This window comes from Camelus dromedarius, chromosome 11 (genome assembly GCF_036321535.1).
Source record: "Camelus dromedarius isolate mCamDro1 chromosome 11, mCamDro1.pat, whole genome shotgun sequence".
In the NCBI taxonomy this organism is placed as follows: Eukaryota; Metazoa; Chordata; class Mammalia; order Artiodactyla; family Camelidae; genus Camelus; species Camelus dromedarius.
This window is the reverse complement of record NC_087446.1, coordinates 41,645,994-41,673,903: the sequence shown is the minus strand read 5'-3', so window position 1 is coordinate 41,673,903 and position 27,910 is coordinate 41,645,994. Positions and strand designations below refer to the sequence as shown.

The 27,910-nt window shown below is 36.4% G+C and overlaps 1 protein-coding gene across 5 annotated transcripts; it reads right to left on the bottom strand.

The window, feature by feature from the left end:
- Positions 1-27,743, bottom strand: MDM1 (Mdm1 nuclear protein). Of its 5 annotated transcripts, XM_031462804.2 has the most exons (15): positions 27,608-27,743; positions 26,504-26,618; positions 22,811-23,181; positions 21,612-21,746; positions 17,595-17,762; positions 16,239-16,342; positions 16,058-16,157; positions 11,582-11,611; positions 11,081-11,256; positions 9,733-10,026; positions 8,836-8,945; positions 8,633-8,742; positions 3,787-4,039; positions 2,157-2,216; positions 6-838 (listed from the first exon to the last, which is right to left on the bottom strand). In XM_031462804.2, exons 1-15 carry the CDS (start codon positions 27,623-27,625, stop codon positions 726-728), a joined length of 2,157 nt encoding a protein of 718 aa, XP_031318664.1. In that variant the 5' UTR covers positions 27,626-27,743; the 3' UTR covers positions 6-725. The 5 variants fall into 5 exon arrangements, with proteins under 5 accessions (XP_064347780.1, XP_031318665.1, XP_031318664.1 ...); XM_064491710.1 differs by lacking the exon at positions 2,157-2,216 and having other exon boundaries at positions 1-838; XM_031462805.2 differs by lacking the exon at positions 11,582-11,611 and having other exon boundaries at positions 4-838.
- Positions 27,744-27,910: the final 167 nt, after the last annotated feature.

Genomic DNA, 27,910 nt, shown 5'->3' with positions numbered 1-27,910 from the left:
TTTTTATTTCAAAATGTCTACAAAGTTTTAATTCTGCATTATACAAATAATTTTTCAAAATTCAGACATTATTTAAATGTAAGCCAAAGTCCTTATACAAACAGAATACACACAAAGATCAAAAATATACATACTCTCTCAGCAAACTCTGTTACATAAATAAGAAAAGTATATACAAACTGGTATTTTCAATCTAAAATACAATTATCTTAACATTGTAACCACATACAGAAGGTACCAAAATAAAAATAAATACCACGGCAAAAGTTAAAGGAACAACAAATTCATTTTATGACATCTACAGTTATAAAGATACATAAAGCCAATCTTGGGGGAATGTATACTTTACACTTAGATCTTAATTTTTACTTCACTATATTCGTTTTTAAGAGTATTCTCCAGATAGGTAAAATTCACAATTCTATCAGCTATCCCTGACAACCTAATACAAGTTAGAACATGTGAAGAGCTATATAAACTATGTCTCTGTACTTTGGGATAGATGCAAAAAGAATTCTTCAAAAGTTAAATTTATGTGATTCTGTGTTAAAATTTTCCAAGTAAATGAATTGGCTATTAAAAAATCAAACAATTCTTTTTTTTTTTAAGTAGGAAATGTTAGAAAAAAATCCAGACATTTGAAAAAAGTCTTAACAGTGCAAAGCAATAAAGAAAAATTATGCCAATGGTTCCCCTAGATAAAAGCAACTCAACTAGGTGTCTAATTACGTTTTGCCCCAGAAATTCTCCTTCCTTTTCTGAGCTCGTGCCAGAGTTTGAAAAGCCCGGAGACTGGAAGCTGCAGAGCGAGCAGAAATCTCAGATAATCTGTCTTCATCTGCAATGAAAGAATTATATTCAGTGCAAAAAAATCTCTTATGAAAATACCACCTTTTAAAATATTAACAAAATTAAGAGCATCAAGTTTTGTACTGTCAATATTGACTGTCAGAAACAAGTAATTTATTAAAATGTAAGATATTAACATTTTTTAGGATAGTTAACAGTAATTTCCCAAGTTTATCATATTGAGAAATCAAACATTTTAATGTTAAATGAGTATTGTTTCCTTCCTGAAATCCCACAATGTCATTACCTAAACACATGACCCGTGATTTCAGTATTACTTGGAAAAAATTCATCATCATACTGTCTTGTCCTACTTTAAGAAGCACAGCTGTTCTGAGCAAAAAGCTTTTTTAATGTTTTAAAAACAAATTGCCATACCTTAACATGGTACTCATCACATTTCTAAAATAATTTCACTTAATGTAGAAATAATGTTTGACTTTAATATGCTACCCTTCATTATTACTGAAGTTTCCTCATAAGAAAACCTATTATCAAGTTATTGGTAAACACTGTTCCATTAAAAAGAAAATAGAACTAGATTCAAAATGTCCAGATATTGGCATTTCAAAACATAACAACGTGATTTCTAGCTCACTGAATTCTGAAAACAGTCTCAAACTTGCTGAGAGAAAACCTCTAATGTATGTGAACTATAATATATAAACAATTACTTCAAATTTACTTTCAAATTCAAAATTTATAAATTTAGTGATTTTGTACTTCTTAGGGTGAATTAAAATAGTAATTTCGATTGTTCAACATCAAGGATTCAAAATTCCTCCTGCCACTAGTAAAAGCAAATGAATTTGTCAGAAAACTATATAAGAAAAAAATTCATTTTCCCTAATCACATATTTTTTGAGACGATACAGATATTTGAAGAAAATGGTGGATATAATGCTGGCTAAATTCCTGAGTCACCAGCTAGCCAAGATGGAACACAGAGAGTACTGACCTCAGGTGTGATGCTAGGCACAATCTCTTATGATTTAAAAAAGATTCAAGGCTTAAGGGAGGGTATAGTATAGCTCAGTGATAGAATGTGTGCTTAACATTTCGGTTCAATCTCCAGTACCTCCATTTAAAAAACAAATAAACAAACAAACCCAATTATCTCCTAATTTAGTTCCCAGTTTACTCATGTATAATATTGGGATAATTTCATCTTCTTCACAGTGTTTCAAGATCTAATGAAATGACATCTGTGGAAGTACTTTGTAAACTATAAAATGCTTATCAAGTGTAAGATCTTTATACTATTATAAACTACCGTATCTACAATAGTTATTTGACTATTGAAATACCTTCATCATTAAAGGCTTCATGCTGAGGTAACTGGAAATTGTTCATCCTTGATTTTCCCACTTAAAAAAAAAAGCCAGAAGAAATTATCCTTCAAAGCCACCCAACAGTATATCTTATTTGTAGGCAACTCTAAGTGAAAGCAGGCTTTCAGAAAGTTTATTAGTTTTATATCTTTAATAGAATTTATCACAAAAGGGCAACTCATTAATTCGTAATGTGCTTAGCAAATATGTAAACAATGGATAACCTCCTGGGATTCTTTTCAATAATATTGATCTATTCTAACTTTAAAGAAATACATAGTAGGCGTCTCTTTAAAGATGGTAGATTGACTGCACACATCTACACAAATGACATAAACCCACAGGACAAAGAAAACAGCAGCAAAATTTTGGAAAGTGGCAAACAAATGGAAGGGCAGTGAGTGTGTGGTTATCATAGACAAGGGAGTTGAATCCTAAGGGAGATGAACCCTAAGGCAGCAGAGGAGGGAAACCAAGAAGCAACCAATTCACTCCCCAGGGAGTAGCACTGAAAGTTGGAGAGAAGGTAGGCCTGAATCAGGAATCCAGTTGAAAGTCTTTCTACAAAATAGTCTGCCAGGTCCTTTTTTAAATTTACACAGCAGGGTAACTTCCCCTCTCTCAAAAGAGGAATGGAGGTCTCATCTCTAAAAGGTTTATCAGAGCTACTTTGAAGGATACCAGGTTCAACTGGGGGCAAGGATACCATATTTAAAATACCATTTATCAAACAGATAAAACATGCCATCCATGAAATAAGAACAGGATGCTGTATAAAAGGAGTATATAGTGTTTTCGAAAATCTTAGAAATTTAAAATATAGCAAAATATTTTTTTAAAAACTCAAGTAGAAGAAGATAAAATTAGTAAACTTTTCAAATTAAAATAAAAAGACAGAGATGGAAAATAGGTGAGGTAAGGTAAGAAAATATTGTGTTCAACATGTTCAACATCTGAAAAATAGGAGTGACAGAAGGAGGAACCGGAAAATGGAGGGGAAGAAATTACTAAATAATTTAAGAAAATTTCCCAGAACTGAGAAACATGAGTTTTCAGATTGAAAAGATCTACTGAGCACTAGCAAAATTAATGAAAAGGGTCCTGCTATAAAACTTCAAAGCACTGGGTATAAAGAGAAGATGCCAAGTGCTTCTAGGAAAAAAAGAAAGCCACATATCAAAGATCAAAAATAAAAACATCAGACTTCTCAACAGTAATGGTGGATGTTAGAAAAGAGCAGAGCAATATCTAATAAAACTAGAGGGAAATAACGTATGACCTTGAATTTACATCCAGATAACATTTGGTAATGTCTGAAGACATTTTTGGTTGTTACATCTGGGGAAGAGGAGCTACTGGCAGCTAGTGGGTGGCCTGTACTTTATGGGAAAGAGCATGAGAGACACCTCACGCCAACATGAAAACTGGGTACGGCACAACTGAGTGTTCCAAAGATGAGATTTTTTTCTATTTAAAGAAATCTATTACATTAATTAAAAAACTAAATAATAATTTATTAATATATAGTACATACTTAAGAGCCTTTGGACCTATCAGTGTAACACTTTCAATTGTGTAAACAAAAAAATAAAATCTAAATAGTTACCATTATGCTGAAATTCTGGATCTCTCAGGGAGCCCTGAATCCGACGAGAGGGATGCCAGAAGGATGAGGCACGGGGTGGAGAAGGGGGCTGCCCAGGTGTGTTTGTTGTATATTCTGGAATTTTTGAAACTGGAAGAGTTGCCTCAGCAAATCTGAGGATATTGGGTTCAGAATCTTCCCTCAAAGGCAGGGGATCAACTGTCTTTATACCAGCAGCTGGAGAAGTCAGGAGGGATATAGCATGACTTTCTTTCTAAATGATAAAAAAAAAATATATATATATATAAAAATACATGCATATGTACACATATAAATAAAACAAACATTTAAACACAAAAATTTATGTAACCATAAAAGCAGTAGGAGAAAATATGAGGAACATTTATGTAGCCTCCATGTGGGGAAGGTTTTATAAGCCTAACAACCAATACAGATAAACATATTTAAGTATATAAAAACAAAAAATAGATAAATATTTTTAAAATGACAAACTTGGGGAAAATATACAACTTACTACATTGACAATGAATTACTATCATTATTACATAAATATTTCTTTAAAAGTAATAAGATAAACCTAATTTAAAGTTAGAAAAAGGATATATATCAGCACTTCATATACACACAAATTACAAATAGCAAACATACTCTACACCTCACTAATAATCAAATAATATCAAAATAAAAGCACTGAGGTACTAATTTTCCACTTACCAAATTACAAAGATTAATTAAAAAAAAAAACTATAATGTCCTGAGCTGAGAAGGATGCAGAAAAACTGCACTCTCATTACAGTGATGCCAGCAACACAACCTTCTGGCAGAGCTGGCAAAACACAGCACAAGCCTTAACTCTTTCACCACACAATTAATACTTGGGGAGTATTTACATAACATTATGAACAAAAATGTAGCTAAAGGATGGGCTTCTTTACAGCATTTTTTCAAAATAGGAAAATTAAGAAATAACAATAGGCATCTAGTTTTAAAAAATATGTTTCAATAATAACATCTGGTTAAAAAACCTAAAGTATAACTACAGATCGTATATCATGTCATCATTAAAAATTAGATTACAAACCATATTAATGATAGTAGAAGTATGGTCACAATATATTGCTAGGTGAGAAAAAAATATATTATGAAAACTTATCCACAATATAATAAACAAACATGCTATATATCTAAATAACTCAAAAATTCAACAATGGATGTTTCTGAACAGTGGGTGTGACACTGTTAATTTTCTTTTCTAGTTTGGTCAATATTTTCTATTTTTCCACAATAATAATGCATCACGATCATAAAAGTCCCTGTATAATTGTATTTTTTAGGAGAATGCAAACCAGTAAAATCAAATATATCTCCAAACTTTTCTGATTATTCCTTGTAACTATTCCTTTTAGTTATTAACTTTGAGTTTGTCAGTGCAATATTCAAAACACTGCTTTCTGACCTGTATCATTACTGCGATTCGAGGGCTCACCGCTTCATAGTGGAGATAGCCTGGGGTCTTATCCAAAACACCAATATTTTTAAATCGAGATCTAAGGAAAAAATTCACAGATCTTCCACTTGCTTCCCTTTTCAACTACAAGGATCTCTCATGAAAATTATTCTTTTGACTTTTTTTCTACATACATATGCAGAATTTGGAATTTCTGCCAAGTTAGTTTTATTACTGTTAAAAAGACCTGAATTAAATCTGTAGAATATTTGTAATACATGTGGTTCCCAGGTCTAATTTAACTGACTTCATGATCTGTTCTTGAACCTAAAAGCCTCTCATCGGCCTCACTGCTTCTACTCTCCCCCAGTACAGCCCACTCTCCACTGAGTAGCCAGAGTGATTTTATTTATCAAGGACATCAGAGATTTATATTTGCTTTGTTGCTTGAAATTCTCCAAGGGCTTCCTGGTGCCATTAGATTAACACCCCCACTCTGTACCCAGCTTCCCTTTCCAACCTCACCCCCTCCCCTCTCCTCTGCCCTCTCTAGGCTCCAGTCACACAGGCCTTTCCCCTACTCTTTGAAACTCTGACTATTGTACCTCTGCACTTGCTGCTCTTTCTACCTGGAGAACAATCTCCAGCCCAGATCTCTGCCATGGGCACCTCCCTCCTTAGCCAGGGCTTAGTTGAAATGTCACCTCCTCAGAGGTCCCTATCCTGACGACCCAAACTAAAGGAGTTTCACCCACCCCTTGGAGGTCATCTGCAGTTTCATTTAACTCATAGCACTTACTACTACTTGAAATTATCTTTTTTGGGGGGGTAATTAGGATTTATTAATTTATTCATTTATTTAAATGGAGGTACTGGGGATTGAACTCAGGACCTTGTGCACGCTATGCACACACTCTGCCACTGAGATATACCCGCCCTGCTGAAATTATCTCTTTAAAAATTGTCTATTTCTTCCAATGAAAATGTAAGATTCACGAGGGCAGGGACTTTGTCTTTATTACCAATGAATCCCCAGATCCTAGAACAGTGCTTGGGACACAGAAAGAGCACAGTAAATACTGAATTGAGTGAATGAAAATGAAACTCCTGATAGTCCCTTCTTGGGCAGAGTTCTCTTACTCAGTGCACGGCACCCCCACATCAGTCCTGCTGGGCAAGCCAGAAACCTAGAAGTCACAGTCTGGGAAAATACACTTCTCAATCCTGACTGGTCTTACATCAGATTTGGGGCCACTATCCTGAAATGGGCCCTTAATATTGCCCTGCAGTACCTCACATTCCCTTGGCCCACCCACTCACTCTGCCACCCTCTGACAAGACTATTTCATGCCTTCTTCTCTAGAACTTCCGACATTTTCTTCCTCAGCCTGTTCTCTTCATATGCCACCAAGAAGCAGTCAGAAGACCTTTCAAAAGCCCCCATCACATCTTCCTATGTTTCACTGGAAGAGCCCATGCACTCTGCCTTCTCTCTTGCAACAATGAAGGAACTGCCACAGGGCCTAAGGCCAACCTTCCCACATCTCCACCAGGTCCTTCCTATGCCCCTCCTTCTACTCTAGAACATCTCTCCAACAATCTTCCTCTTACTCCTGCATCATCTTTTCTCCCTCTTTAAAACTGTTCTCATCAACATACAAATGTGCTGTTTTCTCCTCCATCTTGATCTCACTTCTTCCAACTACCACTCCATTACTCTGTTCCCCTTCACAGAAAAAACTCTTGAAAGAATTGTCTGTGATGGCTGTCTCCAATTCCTCTCCTCTCATTCCTATTGATCTCACTTGCATTTTGTCCCTCCCTGTCCCACCTCCAAAACTGCCCTTTGTCAGGTCACCAGTGACCTCCATGTTGCTAAATCCAATAAGCAATTCTCATACCTTATTGACCCATCAGTAGCACTGACACTCCCTCCTCTTTGACCACAGTCTCTTGTTTCCCACCACTTCGCTGGCTGATCCTCAAAAGTCTCTTTGCTGGTTACTCCTCAACTTCCCAGCAAAAACATGGGGCTCAGACCAGTCTACACCTACTCTTCTCTATCTATGTCCACTCCGTTGATGATCTCCCTCAGTCTTAGGAACTTACACACCCATACCACCTATATGATAAAGAAGAGCCTCAAATCTATATCCACAGCCCAACCTCCCCTCTGTACTCCAAACTCAGAGTTAACTCCCTACTTAACATGTCTACTTGTGTGTCTAACAAGCTTCTCAAATTTAATGTGTCCAACCAGAACTCTTTGATCGTCAATGACAAATCTTTTCCTCACACTATCTTCCCCATTTCAGTTAAATGGCAACTCCATCCTTATTGCTCAGGACAAAAATCTGGGGTCATCCTTGATTGTTCTTTCTCCCATCTCACATTTTATCTATCAACAAATCCTGTCAGTACACCTTCAATGTATATCCAGAATCAGACCTCATCATACGACCTCCACAGCTACCACCATGATCCAAATGACCATCACCACTTGACTGGATATTGTAATTGACTCCTAACTACTTTCAAGCCCTTCCTCTTGCAACCTTGCTGTCTATTCCCAACACAGTAGCCAGAGTGATCTTGGAAAAACCTAAGTCAAGTCATATGACTCCTCTGCCCCTCCAAAAGCTTTCCATTTCATTCAGAATAAAATTCAGTCTTTGCCATGATCTATAAGGCCCTACACAATTTAGTCCCCATCCTACTCTCCCCCTTCTTGCTCTCAGCTCCAGCCAGACTGACTTCCTGACTTTTCCTCAATGAATCAGGTAACTTCTCACCTCGAGGACTTTGCACTTGCTGTTCTTTTTGCCTGGAATGCCTTCCTAGATGTGCATACAGGCCAATCCCTCACCTGCTTCAGATTCTGCTCAAATGCCCTCCTCTCAGTGAGAACTTCCCTGGCCACTTACTATTTACTTCCCCAGATTTATTTTTCTATTTAGTTCTTAACACTATCTAAAATACTATGAGTTTTACCTAGTAATCCTGTTTATTGTCTCTCTCCTCCACTGGAATATAAGTTCAGTGAAGGCCAGGATTGCTGCCTGTTTCTTTCACTGCTGTATCTCCAGTGTTAAATCAGTGCCTGGAACACAGTTGGAACAAAACTACCACAGAGTAGATGCTCAATAAATAATACTGTTTTTCTTTTGTCTCTTCTTGTTGGGCCTCTACTGACAAGATGTGAAAGTATATCAGTAGAAATACAATGTCACTACCCGCAAAAAAACAACTAAATGCCTTTGCCTTCTGAAAGCAGGTTATTAGCATTATCTCCATGAATGATAGAATTTTCTAAAATCTGAATCTCTCATTCATTTATTGCATGTGACTAAAATAATCACTTCCTGAACAGATGCTTTTCTCTGAAATAGAAATATTTACCTTCCTAAAATCATTCTTCAAAGTTTCTAAGCCATCCTGAGGTGACATTCTTTTCCTCTGTTCTGGGACTAGAGGCTTCACCTTAGATGGAGACACTAAAACAGCACCGCCTGGAAAAATACAGAAGATGCCAGATTTCAATTAAACTAAATTATCATGTAGAAAAAACAGTAAAATAGAACTGCACAGTGTTTGCCTATTACCAACAGCTGGAGTGGTAAGATCGTGGTGCGTTCTCTGGATTCCACCAAGTTCTCTTAACTTTGGAGTAGGAAGCCTGCCTCCTTTTCCTGAGGACACAGAAGACTCTGACCTACAAATAAAAACAATCTATTATGAAGCATGTCCTCCAGAAAATATGATAAAAAATATTCTGCCATCCTTATGCAATAGTAAAGTATAAACCTACAAGAGAAGGCCATTTTGTTTCTGAAAAATAACAAATTCATAGACAGTTAAGAGTAACTGAATACTGGAAAAGAGGGGAGATCACTGCAAGTCAGCAACATACCGGAGAATTCTTCCATTAAATCAGAGCCTAAGTCCCATATTAGCTGCAAAACTCATGAATAAATGACAGGGGAGTTGGACTACAGACAAAAAAACACCATAATCAATGGTAGAGAACCACTCCCCAAAGCAATTTACATATAAATCAACAGGAATTAGCTATTTGCAGAAATAACTTATTTTAATATTGTAAAACATTACCTTTTCTTTTTTGGTATAACCATCTGATAGTAAAGAATATCAACTATTTTCCTTAAATCATAAAGAAAGTCATTCTTCCAGAGACATTTACAAATCTAGCAAGCCATAATTAGCAGGATATAAATGAAAATAACCCTAACTACTTCCTCCCCAAGTAGCTCGGTGTTTAAATGTTCAATTACCAATTAGTGGTGACTCAAATATATGAGTGAATAAATTATATAAACCATATAGAAATGCCTATTTCATGACATTAAAGTAAAATCTGCTATTTATTAGTCATAAAACCGAAAGTGTAAACCACTTTTTGTGGTTAATTACTGATAAAACAAAATACATACTAACTGTGAACAATAATACTTCCATATATTGATTAATTTAAAACTCACCCTTCTTTTATCTTGTCTGCTTTAGATTTTTCCTGTATTTCCACCGTCTCTAGCTCTCCCACATGACCCTGCTTGTCCCTTTCCCCTTCCTCCTCCTCTGTCGGCTTTTTCTGAACATCTTCAGGGGTGTTCTCTGCATCCCAGGCGAGACGCCTTCTAACAGGTACGGTGGGAGCATCTGACACGCCTAGTTTCTCTGTGATAGTTTCCTGGGGCTGTTCTTCCAAGATAGGTCTTTTTTCTTCTAGTTTTGTAGAAGGACATTTCTGCAAAGACTTATGGTTTGTAGGATCTCTGCATAACAAAATAAGTTTTATTTTAAATGTGAGGAGCTTGACCTTTCTAGTTTATACTTATTTTAAAAAGTCCATCATTCCCTTCCACTGTTCACAACTATGTGTTTCCCACTGATATTGCCTTGCTCAGATATTGAAGAAAAAAAATCTAATTAAGAGTTCATTTTACAGTACAGCTAAAGTTACAATCAATTAAAATATTCCAAAATAAAATATATTTATCTTTTTACTCCTACCATCACACATATATGCCTGCATCACTGCTGGCAAAACTCATATGTATCCCTCAACCAGCATTCACATACTTAAACTAGGACCCCCACCCATATGGTCTAACTTGTTCAGTTACTCAGTTGAGTTTGACACAAACTCAGGTGGACTTGTGAATCTAGTCAGCTGACTCAAATTTTATAGTTCAGATAATCTTTTCAAGTCATTGTTAAAGAACAGATTTTGTGATGAACTTTGAAAATCAGATGCCACATAACTAGAATTTATAGTTCAAATTGGTATGTATGATTATACTAGTACACTATAAAACCCAAAAACTATTTTATTTGCTACAAATCAATGTGCTACTCTCCTTATAGTTTGTGTTCCCTTATAATCTAAAATAGCAGATAATTCTCCCACAGAATCATAGCCAAAGTTACAAATTAACTACAAAATCCACTAATGAATTACAGTGGATATGAACTAATAGCTAATATTTTCTAAGTTTTTATTACTGCTGCTTTTTGTTGTTTACTTTTTAAAGTTCTTTACGTCTACTATATAATCATCCCTATTTCTATCTTAACTGTTAATAAGGAATATTATAGAATCCAATCTTCCAGATTTAAATTATGTATTCTACACAAGTGTATAAAGCAAGTATGTATGTATAGCTTTACTTTTTAGAGAATAAACTAAAAATAATGAAATGTAATAAGTGGCTGGTATATTTCCATTTGACTAGACAAATTTTGAATCTTCATATCATTTTCCTACATAATTCTATTATCTACATAATCTGCAACATACTTTTCCACCACCCACAAAGAACATCTCACCCAGCAAGATCTAGTGCTCTAATGTTGCTGCTAATGGTTCCCTCTGAGCTTGTGGTCGAGGAGACGTCCCAATAGCAGTTGTTGTCAGACAGAATCTGATTCAGATGGTCCCGAGAAAAATGTGTTCCCTGAACTCGTTTCCTATAAAACTCAGCCTTCTCTCGGAGTTCTTTAACCTATGAAGGAGAGTTAAGATATCATGTGTTATTGTAAATGCTCCTTTGCAAATATCACCAAGTAGCATATCGAAGACACTGTATAAACGCAGCCAGAGACCAAGGAGAAAGAAAGGCCACATACATTCATCAGACTATGTGCATTTATAAGCAGAAATTAAAACAGTCAAGCTGAAGCTTAATGCATTATTTTATTTCAAGCCAGCAAGCAGGGAGAAATTTGCAGCAGCTCAGAAAAATAATGACACCTACTGCTTACGACAACTGAAATTACACAAGTACTCTATGCATTATTACAGTTTTTGAAAACTCAAAAGCGACCAACCTCCGCATACCACATGGCATTTAGAGAACCCTAGGGGAGAAATACAGAAACATACTTAATGACAGGTTAATGCCATAACTGAATATTAATGGGAATCACTGAAATATGTTAGTATTCTTCCTTCTGAATATATACCAAAGTTGTCAATCAATATTTTTTTTTAGTATTTTTAGTAACATTTAATTCAGTAACCAAGATATTGTAACACTGCCTTGAAAACCAACTACATTCTTGAATGGGTGGAACGCTGTCTATGACAAGGTAACCTAACCACTCTATTTCCCCACCTCTGGAAGAGTACTGATGTGCCAGAAACCCACAGCCCCAGTCTTTATTTCTCAGCTTATACATAGCTGCTACTACTAGAGAAGCTACACTGAGAGAGCCATGAGGATTCCCTCCCCAAATTCCTCAACATTCCCTTGTAATCAGCAAAACCTCAACTTAAAAAAATATATATATTAAAGATATAATTTAAACTATCCCACAAAATAATAACTGTAATATATCGAACAAAGTGACAAGTTACCAAAAAAACCAAAAAGTTCTGATGAACTATATGGTGATTTGAGTTCCCTAATATGCAAATAACATATTTTCATATGAAAAGGAATGTTTTATACTCTTTGAAACCCTTTGATTTTATACATCACACTGCCACCTGCTGGCGTCCCTAAATACAATTTCACAATGTAAAAAAACTAAGTTGCGGCTTAAATTGTTCTAAATAATCTGTTTAAATAATTCTCAAAAAACTGTATAATTTTTTCTATCATAAAGACAGAATATTAGCCTTAAAAAAGATATCCAGATACTGTCTGCTAAAATTGCTTGTCTTTTACATAAAGGCAAAAAAGCAAATAATGAAACTAGGTGTTGTAAAAGCAATTGGAGGGGCATATATCCTCAGCTCCATCAGGAGACACTATTGATGCAAAGGGATGCCAAGTTCTTTGTCTCCAGGGAGTCAGCCAAAGCAAAGGACAGCACCTGCCAAGGCAAAAGAAACCACAGGATCCCAGCAGAGTCCTATTGTTCCAATGAACCAAACCTGAAACATTCCTAAAGGATATCCTAAAGGATAATTCAAATGTTGTTTTCTTCAAATGTTTTCTTCACTGTCAAAAAAAAATTGAGCCATCTTCATTTATCTTTTGTCAACTCTTATAAAGAAAATTACTGGTAATGGTTTTTGCATTTAACAGGTAGAACTGAGATGCGTGGGTTGAGTCTGTTGAACTCTTAACCAGGGTATTCTGAATCCACAGGAACCGTGTAATAAAGTGCCTTGACATAATCCAGATTCTATTTCTTATAAGTCCCTACATGTTTCAAATGTGTCACAGCCATTCCATCACCTACATGATGAAATCTTCATGCCTTAGCATCACTTCCTCCTCTATGTTCGAAAAGCCCTTTGTGTATATCCCCATTAGTACTTATTTCATTCTTCTGGAATTAATGGTTCATGTCTTTCTCCCCCATTAACCTATGAACTCCTTGAGGTGAGGGAGAATGTAGCATTTCAATACTGATTCCACAACCTGTCCTGAGTGTAGACTAAGGGCTAGGCCTGAGCTAGATGGCTGGTAGCCAAAGATAAGCAAGAAAGTTCCTGCACTCAATGTGTCACAGTCTGGTAGTGGAGGCCGACCTCCTCCTAAATGATAAATCATTATCATAGTATTGGTATGATCTATGCCATAATAAACAAATAAGATACAAACTGAAGGAGTGGTTCAAAAGGGGGTCCTAATAGTCCTGCACTGTGTGTAGGGTGAAGTGGGAAGGAGCCACAGAGAAGGCTGCATTCTATCCATGTGGGAGGACCTCACTGATGAATGAGAGGATGGACAAACATCCCCTCCATGTACACAGGGACCCAGTTTTATTTGATATCAGGTTTAAAAAAAAAAAAAAAGAGGAAAGGAGATACAGAAACTCTGTAAAACTTTATTCAGTTCTATTTGTTACTGACTTTCAAAACTCAATGTTTTACATTGATGTTATCAGCAATCTTTGTTAATAATCTTAGTCCTAATGTTACAATGTTTTACAAATACATAATTTTAAACTTCTATAATCCTAAACTAAGGTGAAAAAATTATAGGTTGATATTTCCGAAGTATGGTGTTCCACTAGAAACAAAAAAAATTGATGGTGTGAACTAAAAACAATCCTTACAGCCAAAAATCAGACCCACTAAGAAGGATGTGAATAAATCATTCCAAACTCAATTAAAGCAACAGGTCAAGGAATATTGCCATATTATATGATATAAACACTATAAGTAGAATGTTTTCCTTTCTAGATTCCTTTTCCCTAATGCTATGTGAATAGGAACTTGGGACTTAGGATAAAATATCCAGTGACTAGACTATAAATAGATAAAAAGTACAATATCTCAAACAACAAAAAGGGAAATGAAGATAATATATGAACTAGAAAACTGGAACATGACTCAAAAAGTGAATTAATATTCTAATGATAAAAAAGTCACTGATGTCCAAATGCATCTGAAGAGTGTGAATAATATTCCATGAAATGTCAGGAGTAGGAAAATGAGGGAATACCTTATATGGAGGTACCTCATCATCAGCTACACAGTGTCTTCCGGCGAAAAAAATGGAAGACATAACGTAATATATGGCCCATATTAAATGTCTATGACCTGGTCAACTAAAACTGTTTCCTAACTCCAAGATGCCTTTTGAATACTTTTGACCATGGAGGTTAAGGCAAACTATTCCACTAATTTAAATATTTTCAACCACCAACGGCAATTAATAAAACAAATTCTGAAGAAAAGTCACATTACCAAGATATCATAATAGGAAACATTGAAAAGACAGGCCTTAACAACAAGGCAACAACAAAAATGACCTGTTCTAGGAGGGCAGGACTGTCACCTATACCAAGATTTCAGACATAACAATCCTCCTAGTCCATTAAATATTTAGATCTGAGGCCTAAATACCAACTCATCTTAGTTTAAAGAAGTCTCAGAGACTAAGAGATAATCTTTGCAAAACAAGAGGTCCAACCTAGTGAAACACCCAAACACAACAGGCCAGTGCTCACACCTATCAACCGGCCACACTAGCCCTCCGTGGCCGCACACTGTGTCCTGCCTTTGCTTTCCCATTCTCCATCAGACTCCTCACACATAGAGCTCCTTGCCCAGGTCTGGCATGGTCAAAAACTGCTGAAGAGTTGAGCTGACTCAATTCCTTTGTTATGTCATGGCTACTTTCAATGCTCATTATTTTTAACTCGATTTCACCAGGGAAAATATACAAATTTTGTTCCTAACAGTATCTGAGAAAGCTTTAAGCTTGGCCTTTTACTCTACCTTTTCTTCCTCTGAGCCATGCTCAAGTAGGGAAGGAGAGAGCACCAAGAGCAGCCGTAGTGGAAGGAATCAAGTAACCTTCCAAAACAACATGCAGGGCACAGGAGTCACTGGGACATTGCTCTGGGAACTGCCAGGGCCAAGAGCCAGCAGCTCAACGTGCCCCAGAGGCTGAATACATGTAATTGTTAGCTACAGTTTAAATTATAGAGCTAAATGAAAGATTCGCTCCTCTAGGGGAGGCTATATATAGCTCAGTGGTAGAGTGTGGGCTTAGCATGAACGAGGTCCTGGGTTCAATCCCTAGTACCTCCATTAAAATAAATAAATAACTCCAATTATCTGCCCCACCCTACCAAAAAAGATTCATTCCCCATCCAAATTATCCCTCTCTTTATAATGATGGGAGGAGGGAGTTTTTACTAAAGTCTAATCTAAAATGTTCTCATTTAGCTTATTCACACAGAAAGGGCAGAAATCACCAAGATGTACTTTAAAAGATGCTAACTATACAATAACCAAAAAAGCTCCACCATTTATCTTTTGGCAACAAGAAGCTGGTACTAAGCTAGCACTTCCCAATTCTAGGGTTACCCTTTTCCTCCAACCTTTCTTTAGGATGCTCAGAATTTCTCCCATTTGTCAGTGTATCCCAACAGTATAACTCAAACCTCTATCAGCACAGGCCACACCTTCCTTGTGCTTACAGACTGCAACAGTACACACTGACAGTGGGTGCCAGTAAGACAAACTAATCTTGAAGATTAATCAATCTTCAGGAGAGAGTGGAGATCTGAATGTTATAAAAATAATCAAATCTACAATGCTATAATTCTATAAACTGACTTTATTAACATAAATATTTGATTTAAAAATATTTTTAAATTAAAGACCTTATAATAATAAATGCTGTATCTCTAAGGAGCTAGTTGGTGAACACACTGATAAATTATATCCTAATACATACAACTTTAAGTTCCTGATATTTTTAGTGCTATTACTGCATCATACAAATCTTTAAATTGTAGTCTAGGTGAAATTTAAATTACTAGGTGAAATTCATTGTGAAATTAAACTGATATAGTATCAAAGAAAATGTGGGTGTACTGAGCTTATATACTCACCTGATTTGGTATGTTCTCCTTCACACGTGTCCAAGCCCCACCTTTATATAAATACTGGGCTGGGCTCAGAAATTTTGCTCTATATTCAGAATTCACCTTCCTAACAGAAATGAAATGAGAGTAAATATTTTGCCATGTTGATCATCTAAATACCTTGATATTTTTCTTAAAAAATACATACCCAAGCCTTTGATGTCTCCAAGGAGTAGGCTTCTTTTTAGGCTGGGTTGAGTCTTTTGACTCCATCTCTGCTTCCAATTTTAAAGGATCATCTGTTTTATTACACTAAAACGAAAATAATTTAACCCTTTTATGCTCAATATATGTTACATATTAAAGTGAAAACACAGATGTTATAAAATATACTTTGATATTGAATTACAATTCTGTTTTTAGAAGTAAGCTTTTTAAAACTAAGGATAACACAGAAGTCATAAGAAATCAACGAGCAAGTTCTGAAACTAGTATATCTACTTTCTTGAAGCATTATAGCTCAGGATGTGGTTTCATTTTCTAACAATAAAAATTTTAGATTTCTGGCTAGGAAAAAATTTTAATTAACAAATAAACAAATAAAGAAACCTGATGTTACTACCTATTGGACACTAGTTTTACATTTTCCTTTGATATTCTAAATCTACATTTAATTGTTATGATAATTAAATATAAGGTCCAGATGAGTGAGTTAGCACATTGCTTTACTGAATAACTTAACTCTTTTTTTCTCTTCATCATAGGTACCAAAAAAATATATATATATACAATTATACATCAGATATAATACATATGATTTATACATAACATATATATAATTTTTATATATGTATATTTATATATATAAGTCATTTTGCTTTTAATCATATAATTTTTGTTCTTAGAACCCACAGAATATCAGTTGTGACATTGGAGATTCAAAAATAGGACTTTTACTCCATTTACCTATAATTTATAATAATTTTAACCTGATGCTGCAACTCAAACAGCTCTAATTTCACACAGAAGTAGGTGCTGGTATATCCTGAGGTAAATCGTGTGAATTATACTGGCTATAATTTGGCATACTAAAGCTTTGGTTTAAAATACACATGTATGTGTGTTTCTGTTTGATTTCCATTATTTAACTTAAAGTATGTGCTTCTATAACCACTGTAACCCCTGGAGTTCACATTACTGTAAGGCCAATCATTTGATATTAGACACAGCAGACTTAACTGCTGTATTGCTAAGCCAGGCATTCATCACATTGTATTATACTTAATTATTTACATCTCTGTCTCCTATTGGCCCAAGAGCTGCTTAGAGCTTAGTGTGTATCATTGTATTCTCAGTAACTACCCAGGGCCTGGCTTCTACCAAGTACTCAAGGAACATTCAACATTTAGTGAACAAACAAATGAATAAATGAACTAGCTAAAAAGAATCTCAAGTGGTGATAAGTAAAAGAAAATGTGTAAAGTTCCAAATGGTGGTAAGTAAAAGAAAATGTGCAGAGTTCAAATCATGAAGATTTTATTTTGTTTAAAGAATTAACAAATACCTTCTTTTCAGGAGACATTGTTTCAAAATTTCCATTCTCCTTCAAATCATTTCTTAATTTTGGTTCTTTCACTGGAGATAAACCCTTGAAATTTCTTTTGTATTCAGTTTCATGGATGACTGAGTTACCTTTGAATTGTGGAATAAATTTGCTTTTATTGTGGAAAACCTTAAAACAAAAATTATTTTAGTTTAGCTTTTTTGTTGGTTAAATATAAAGAACTTAGCTCTTCAATTGCTTTAAAAAATTCATGTATAAAGTTGAATCATAGGATACAATAAAGGGAAAATTATATACAACTGTTAGTAATTTCATTTCACATGTCTAATTAACATCCACTGCAACAAAAGCAAAAACAGACAAATGGGATTGCATCAAGCTAAAAAGGTTCTGCATAGCAAAAAAACAATTAGCAGAGTGAAGAGACAAATATTGAGTGGAAGAAAATATCTGCAAACTACATATCCTAAGGGGTCAATAATTCAAAAATATTTAAGGAACTCAAACAACTCAATAGCAAGAGAACAACCTGATTTAAAAATGGGCAAAGAGGTGTTAAAACAGACACATAGGTCAGTGGAACAGAACATGGAGTCCAGAAATAAACCCACTCATATATGGTCAATTAATTTAGGACTAATGAGCCAAGAATATACGATAGGGAAGAGTCTCTTCAATAAATGGTGTTGGGAAAACCAGACAGCTACATGCAAAAGAATGAAAGGGGACCACTGTCTTACACCATACATAAAAATTAACTCAAAATGGATTAAAGACTTAAATGTAAGACCTGAAACCATGAAACTCCTAGAAGAAAACATAGGCTAAGCTCCTTGACATGAGTTTTGATGATTTTTTGGATTTGACACCAAGTACAAAGGCAATAAAAGCAAAAATAAACAAGTGGAACTACATCAAACTAAGACACTTTTGTACAGCAAAGAAAACCATCAGCAAAATGAAAAAAGGCAACCTATGGAATGGGAAAAAATATTTGTATATTATATATCTGATAAGGAATTAAAATTCAAAATAATAAAGGACTCATACAACTCAACAACAACAACAACAAAAACAACCTGGTTAATGGGAAAAGGAACTTTTTTCCAAAGAAGACATACAAATGGCCAATAGATAGATGAACAGGTCTCAACATCACTTAACATCAGGGAATAAATCAACATCACAGTGAGATTTCACCTTACACGTTACAATGGCTCTTACCAAAAATACAAAAGATAACAAGTGGTGGCGAGGATGTGGAGAAAAGGGGTTCCCTTACATTGGTGGGAATGTAAACTGACATAGCCATTAAGGAAAGCAGTATAGAGGGTCCTCAAAAAATTTAAAATAGAACTACTAAATGATTCAGCAATTCCACTTCTGGGTATATATCCAAGGGAAATGAAATCAGTATCTCAAGAGAGATCTGCACTTCCATATTCATTACAGCATTATTCACAATTTCCAAAATACGGAATCAACCTAAGTGTCCATGGACAGATGAATGGATAAAGAAAATGTGACTGGTATATACATATATATATTCCATAAATATTCCATACACACACACAATGGAATATTATTCCTTAAAAAGAAAATCCTGTCATTTGCAACATGGATGAACCTGGAGAACACAAGCTAACTGAAATAAGCCAGGCATAGAAAGACAAATACTGCATGATATGCTCCCACTTATATGTGAAATCTAAAAGAACTCATATAAAGCAGAGAGTAAAATGGTGATTTCCAGGGACTAGGAGGTGGGGGAAATGGGGAGATATTAGTCAAAATCAATTATACAGGATAAATAAGTTTGGGAGATCTAAAGTACAGCATGGTGACTGTAGTTAACAATACTGTATTGTATACTTAAAATTTGCTAAGAGGATAGATCGTAAGTGTTCTTACCACACACAACAAAAAGGTAACTGTGAGGTGATGTGTTAATTAGCTTGATTGTAGTAATCATTCTACAATGTATACATGTATCGAAACTTCACATTGTACACTATAAATAATTTTTGTCAACTATACCACAATAAAGCTGGAAAAAAATTCAAAGGTCAACTTTCTATACTCATTACTATGTTTTGAATAACAGTTATTATACTCAAAATAATGCTTAAGCTAAAAGGAATAATAAACTATATCTTTTCTCCCCAAAGTTCCCTTCCCCTACTAGTTTGGTAATGGGATAAATTAAATAAGCAGATTCTTAAAATTTGAAAATACACATTAGCTTTACAAGGCAGCTCTGTTGTTAGCTCTACAGGTTTTTTTCCTCCTTGACGTGATTTTCTTTTCTTCCTGCAACAATAAAAAATTCTTAACATTCTGAATATCTGATATACGCATTTGTTCAGGTTTTTCTTCCTTGCTTATTTTTAGCTTTAAGGTGAGGAAAAAATTCAGGTAATTACCATTTTGATTCTTGAATGTTTGCTTTTATCCTTAGTAAATTTCATAGTATGGTTCCTATTTTATTGTATATTACCACTCTTACAAAGAAAACAAAGGGAAAAGATATGGGAGTGCAAATAAGGTATACTACTGCTTCATAATGCTGAATAATACATCTTCATACAGATCACAACCAAACAGTGTATCTTTTTTTAAGCACAGTATAACCTCAAGGAATTTTTTTTGCCAAAAATTGCTGACTCTTTTACGTATTAAGACACCCTTTCAGAAAACAGGTGTCTGATAAAATAAAACTGAACAGCTCCTTGAGACATTCCCCATTAACAGGCATTGAAAATTTCTGTCACAGAGCTCTTCAACCCACAGACCCTGAAGCTGATATGCTTGCAGCTAACAAAGAGCAATTGCTTCCAAGAAAATTTCTTTGAAAACCTCACTAATGAAAGAAATAAAGCTAGTAGTGAAGGTATTGCTAGTGATTTATTTTTATTATACTTCCATATACAGAAGTATAATATAAAGAAGCTGAATGATCACAGTTCTCAGGCCATAAGTAATTTTGTAGGCACACTTTCTATCTAAGAAGACTTGTGAGCCAGCAAAAGTACTGATTCTACTTACTAGGTTTATAAAGGGTACGTATTGCTTTACGTTATTTTATGTGTTCCTAAGATGTTATATAAATTCCACAATTTTTAAAAAATTGAATAACCAGTAAGTAATCTCAAAGCTACTACAATTTATAGGATAACACTGGTATTATTATCTTTATGTAAGATGATATGTTATTGTCTGGCTGACTCTAATTACCCTCTCAGTCCTTAGGGGTATATAAAATATACAGGTGAGTGAAAAAGAAAAGACTAAGCTGTCATGAGCCTCTGGGGATATTCTAAATGGAAGTACTTCCTACCTAAGTCTAGGACTATGGTTAGGAACATAAATGAGAGTTAAGAGCCTAAGAACTGTCTAGAGAATGACAGTAGTAAAACAACAGAGTATGTATTAGTAATGGTAGTCCAATACTAAAATTGTAAAAGGATACAATGAAACCTAGTATCACATTTTGTTACCATTATAGCTTTTGAATTTTATAAATACAGTTAAACTGACAATTCCTATCACTGCTGATTTGATATAATGACAAAATTACATATCTTGTGTCACTTTCAACCTATTCTGTACTTATTAAATATCCAAAGCAGTTATGCCTTCTTAGAAGACAGAAAACATGCAACATATTAGTCAGTGAAACATTTCAGAATAAAATCAATTTAATAATTTAATAAATAAAAAAAATTTCACAGCATGCAAAAAACTTACCAGTCCTCAAGTTTTCATTACCCTGTCTCATATTTAGTATATGTGATGGATCTGGCAACAATGATCATCAGTAGCCTAGGACAGTATAATATTACTACTATAAATCAGAAGAAATAGGATGATTTTAGCAAAACTCTCATTTTTACTTTTCTAGAACCTACCTGCAGGCCTACTTAAGAGTCTAATTTCTTTCAGCTCTTAGTTCTATGTCAATCTGCAACACTAAATTAGATGACAATACTCACAAATGTATTGCATCCATTAAACTACCTGATTGGCTGAAAAAGTTGGAGCAGTTTCCTTAGGAGTCTTCCAAACAAACTGCCTTTGATATTCAGAACTTCTCAAGACATTATGTGAAGGAACAACAGTCAATCCGGCTTTCTTTCGCAGAAGTCTATCTAACTGTTAGAAAAAAAAAAACTCCACTCAAGATCATTAAAAATTTCTATACAAACTTTTTCTTTCATTTTACACTGTGGAAAAAACACAGAACATAAATATACTCTCTTAACAAATTTTTAAACGTATAGGACAGTATTGTTAACTTAATGCACATTGTCATACAGCAAATTTTTTTCAATTGATAATCTTCCTCTTAAATTGAACTCCTTAAAATTCCTGTCTTAATACTATCAGAGAATTATTGTGCATCCCAGCAAAAGACAACATTTCTCAGTCCCTTCCTACCAATTGTTCATAATTGAATCTATCACTAAGAAACAACAGCACGTTACCTTATCCATACCTTGCTTTTGGAGAACCCTTCCCCTGCCCACCAGACTTACACATCACCTTCCCTGATTCCCCTGGGCACCCTGGTTTTCCAACACTTCTAAATGCCTCTCTGTGGTTCCAGTCAGTGGTGGACAAGAAATGGGGAAGAAGCAGTGGAGTCGAGAAAAATGTGCAAGGCAGTGAGGTGTCTGCACAGGTGCCTGCAGCCTCTGCTTATGTGCTCGCCAGGACCGTCTACAGGCCAGCTGTGACACAGGAGAGCAGAACTGCAAGATCTTTGAGATCCAGCCAGACCTCTCCTTCTTTTGCATTTTGTCAATTGAGACTGTTTTTTCTGATAGTACACAATAAGAAATTGAAAAGGGTCTAGGTATAAGTCAGCTCATCACCCCTGCCAGAGGTAATGGCCTACTCCCCTTCTCTGCCTCAACTCAATCCCTCCCTTAGGACTCTGGTGCTGATATATGATAAATAAAATCCAGAGGCATACTGTCTACCCAATGAAGGGATGTCTTAGTATAACTAGAACAAAATGGCAACTATTAAGAATAGAACTAATTTATAACATCTAAAGTCAACAGCCTCTTATCAACTATTCTACATGCATTAGATAAGAAAACAACAATGGAAAAAATGTAATCACAAAATGTAACTACTGAAATGATGATGAAATTTACAAAGAATTCTATGCTTTTCAATGCTTTTGAAAAGAAATCAGTGAATATACCTACCCCATCATCTACATTTTCTGAAAGAAGCTTGGTAGAATGCTCCAATTCCACATTTTCATTAACTGGTACGTGGTTTGCTACTACATCCTCCTTATTTTCCACAATATCTGAAGCCCCTTCAGCTCTGGAGTCTGCAGAGTGAGATCTGGTTCTCTTGGGCACCCTGGGGGCTTCCAGTGCAAGAACTCTTTCTTGGTTAACATCTTTTTGTTCTGCCTCTTGTGATTCTGGTGTTTTGGGGGCTTCGGGTTCTGGTGATACAACCACATCGTTCTCTGAGGTAGTTCCCTTCCACTCAAGAGATTTTGAAATCTGTGGGTCATAGTAAGGAACTCTTCTTTTTGAAATAAAACTTGGCTCTTTCGTGATTCCTACAAAAAGTAATATATAAAACTAGCAGCTACCAAAACATAAAGTTACAAAGCCAACATACAACAATGTATAAGAGGAGAAATGGAATTTAAAATTCAGTTGATACACACACAATATCCTTCAAGTTACAGGACAAAAAAAAAGTACAATTTTTCAACATAAAACCTTTAATTTTGATTTAAAGAAATATTAAAAGTTTAACTGTAAAAATTTTTTTTAAAAATCAGGGTCACAACGTTCAAGTTATCCTAACACTGGTCACTGGAATTGCAACGTGATGGGCCTGGCAAGCCAGTCCCTATGTGTCACCTCCGTTTCTAATTACTTTCCTGTGCTACTTAACAGAACAATGGGCCCTGGTACTGTCAAAATTTGGAACTTTTCACAAAGCTTCTCTTATGCAAAGCAGACCAAGATGAGAAGGGATGAGATGTTATTATGCTGGATCTTGGTTCTACCTTTGCCTTGAGTTCCTGAGAAGTAAAGAGAATGAACCCTTTTAACAAGAGCTAAGATACTATTCCTCTATATTTCTGTCTGCCAAGCAAATGTCCAAAAAACTTAACCTTCTACCCAGGTAAGAGGAGCTCTGTGGAATCACAGCCACTGAGACACTGCCCTAGTTTGGAGCCATTCTTTAAACAAAAAGAAGACTGTGCAGGGTGGAGAAGAAAGATTCAAGACTAGAAGGGATGAGAGGGAAGGTGGACAGACAACCTGTCATGAGGTAAAACAAGAGTTCTTTAGCCTCTATCATGGATGTTTTGGCCCCCACCTTTTGGTCCCTACCCTTACAAGGCTCCCCAGACCACGGTCTTCAGACTGGGTGCATAAATGTCTGGAGGCATATGAAGACATTCTGAGGGGGAAGCAGAAATGGGCAGCTTAAGGGAATCACTTTCCGGATCCTAGCTTCCACATGTGCTACTTCCTGACACTGACCTGCCTCAGGGAGGCATCTGCCATCTCTAGTTTCCTTTCTCACGGCCCCTTTCATAATCACCCTTTTCCCACTTCACAAAAGAAAGACACACCTCTCAACCATCCTACAGAATAAGAAAAAAAAATAGGTGGAGAGGACAAAGGGACAAGTCAAGAAAACGTAAGTCCTGAGGGAGAATATTTGACAGCAGAGCAAAGGCAGTAAAGATTACAAATAACAAAAGAACAGTGCCTTATTTCATACAGCTCCACACCTGTTCCATCTATCTATCTCAGAATTAAAATTCAGGTGTAAGAGGATTGTCATGTGAAATGTGAATAAGCATATTCACATATTTATTTGAACTGAAAAATAAAGACTTTTTTTCTCATAGAAAATAATTCTAATTCACCTGATTAGTTTGCCAATGAGGACTGACTTTACCAATTAAATTATGAACATTTACCATAAATTGAGCTAAATTAGCAGCTCTGAAGTTTTAACAAGATATGTGTAAAATATACACAATATTCAATATGCTAGAAATCACATCCTTCAAAACTATTCATTACACTTATGATAAAAAAATTAAATATCAACTTAAAAATGTGAAGAGATATAAAGACTTTCTAAATTCTTTTAGTGGGCATGAAAGCAAGAGTCTGAAGACTACTGCCCTAGACTTCTCTCTGCTTTAACAGAGCGTGGCTGGTGGAAGAAAAGCAAAATGAAAGGGGAAGACTCTCAAGTGGTCCACCCTTGTTTCCAGCACCATCAAAAATGCACTATGCGGGAAAATACACACAGAGTGTCCAGCCAGTCCTAGGTAACACTGCTGCTGTTCCTTGCTAGCCTCCCCCTGCCTTTCTGAACAACCTGGAGTTCTCACTCTGCCCCTCCCCCTGACCCAATATTCCCAGTTAACATGCCTCCCCGAGACCATTCCTTCCTTCATAAGGTACCATAACCCAAAGTGGCCTGGCTCCCACAGTCTCATTCATCACCCTTACCCTCAAACGTAGCTGATCTCAGCTAAAATGTTACAGGAGCAACTATGTGGTTAACCAATTCCTTAGTGTCATAGTGTCCCTCTAAGCCCTCAGTGGGATAGCTACACTTTGAGAGATTTATTTTGGGATTCTTAATCTAATGGAGCCTCAAATTTGTGGAATTTCTGGTCATTTGGAGAGGATTATGAGCACCATCCAACCCAAGATGCAGGGATATCCAGTCTTTGAAGTCAGGCTCTGGGCAAAGGATCCTGACACTTCAAAGGAATCCTAACAGAACCACCTATTCTTGTCCACCCTTCCCTTTGTTCTCCAAACCAAATCCTGGAAACACTCTCGTCTTACAGATTTCCTAGGCTTGGCACCCCACTCATAAATTTTTCTTTTCCTGGCTTCAAATACTTAAGACTTGAAGAACGTATATAGCACACATCTAGCACTCTCACATGTGTCACAGGTGGGGCACCAAGCACTCATCTGTATATATGCACTTAGTCCCTAATAGGAACATCTCACTTCATCTCTCCCAGCAATTCGATACAACGGGCTTCCCAAGTCCCACTTGGTGAAACAGGCCCAATTTGCCTAAAGTCGCACAGCGAATGTGGATTCAGCCTCAGGTTTAGTCATTCATTCCAAAATGAATTTTAATAAATTCTACAGTGTGCCAAGGCCCTGTGTTGTACTGGGCAGGAACAAGGTGGCAAAGACAGAGCCCTGCTCTCAGAGATCTTATATTCTAGTGAGGGAGAGTTAAGTAAGCAGGTTGAACAGAGTCAGTCTCTTTTCCCCTCTACCATGCTCTGGGATACAGGGAGGAAGCATGTGTGATGACAAGAATGTGGCCTCTGAACCTATGGGCTGTGAACAACACATCCTGATTTCAAATCATGGTTCTATCACTTACTAGCTATGACCCCTGGACAAACTACTTAGTCTAACTAAGTTTCCACTCCTCAAGACCTTGGGAGGACTCCTCCCCCTGGCTTGTCCACTCTCAGCTTTAATGTCTCAGATCAAGTATCACCTCAAAAAAAGTTTTTCCTGGCCATTGAATTTAAACTATATTCACTCCAACCCACCCCCCCTCTAAATTATCTATCACGCTAGCCTACAATTTTATGTATCAACTTGAAATTCCCTGGTTTATTTATTGAGTTACTTGTTTACTGTTTTTCCCCCACAGTTAGAGGTCTTTGATTAAAGGCTATATTCCTAAAAGCTGAGAATAGTCCTGGCCTACAGTAAACCCTCAATAAATATTTGTTAAACAAATGAGTAAGTCAACCAGGCCAAATGAACAATGCTTCAGAAATTTCAATAAATCATTTTGCAAACTTAACCCCAAGATTTATTGAAGTTATAATGACTATTAGTTGTTCAACTTACCTAATTGATCTGATCGAAGTCCAGCCCATGGGTACCTTCGCCCCACTGAGGAATTACAGGACTCTGACAAATACGACTTTTTCCACAGAAAGTTTCTCTGGTATTCGCTCAGCCCCTGTAACGCAAAGTAAAATTTGAGTATAGTACAATGAATGAAAGTTGTTTTAAAGTAGACACCAGTAAAAATAATTTCAAAATCTCTAAAAAGAAATGAAAGACTTAAGATTGATAATTAAACACAGAAGAGCTTCTTAATAATAGCTACTATTTACCCAGCCCTCAGCTAAGCACTTCATTGTTTTATATCCTTTAATCCTCACAACCACTTGAAGCAGATGCTACAAGGAATGCAAGGTTCAGAGCAGCTACCCTTTTCTGGTTGTCTGATTCCAAAGCCTGAGCTCTTGTCTGATAACTGGTGACAATCTAAGTCCTCATCACCATAAATCCGCACCGAGGACACAATATTATATATTAAGTGTAGTCCCTTTTTAAGTTTTATAAAGTCAACCAAAAAAAGGGGGACAAACTCCTCTCCCATTCTAAATACAAACCCTTAAGATAAAAGAAGACAGGGCTTGTGGAACACTGTGGTCAACTGTTATGCTGACGAATGCTTGACCATTACAGCTACCAGCGACCTGCAACTTCGAACAAACCTTAAACAAATGCAAAACTATAAATAATGTGTATTTCTTATACTCTCTCAATCTTGTCAAGATCCCATTTCGCAAGCTCTTAAAAGACACAGGCACTTTAAAGATTTAAAAGGGAGGGATGTTAAATGCTAAATTGTGATGTCGTCCACAGGTGTCCCAATCTGAAGCCGCCTTAGTTTCCACTATAAATTGCCATCCCTCCATCTCCACGCCTTTGAGCCATCCTAAAATAAATCTATCTCAAACCATCTAATACTTCCACTCGGCAACTCGGAAGTGAGTGTGAGCTGAGAGGGTGCTGGGTAAGAGGAAACAAGCATCCTCCAGGATCGTGACAGACAGGCTCGGGAGCTGGCAGGCTCTGCAGGGCCGAGGCCCCCGCGTTCCTCGCCTGCTCTGCCACAGCTCCCCTCATCAGCCTTCGGGCCTGGGAACCCCGGCTCACCTTGAAGCGCACCGGCATGTCGCCCGGCGCTGGAGCCCCCGCCACTCCGACAGTTAACGGGACAAAAAGCCCCGAGGGGGCGGGGCGACAACACTAGGTTCCCTAGCAAATATCTCGGCCTGGCGTCCCCGACTACGCGCCGGCGCACTCCGCGCTGCCTTCCTTGAGCCCTGTCGCTCTGCCTTTCCCCGCCCATTTTGAAGCCTAAGAACCAATAGACACTCGGGAACCCCTCGCCGTCGTGAAGATTCGACCAATCAATGCCGGAAAGGGGGGACGTACCCTTCCCGAGCCGAACCCCGT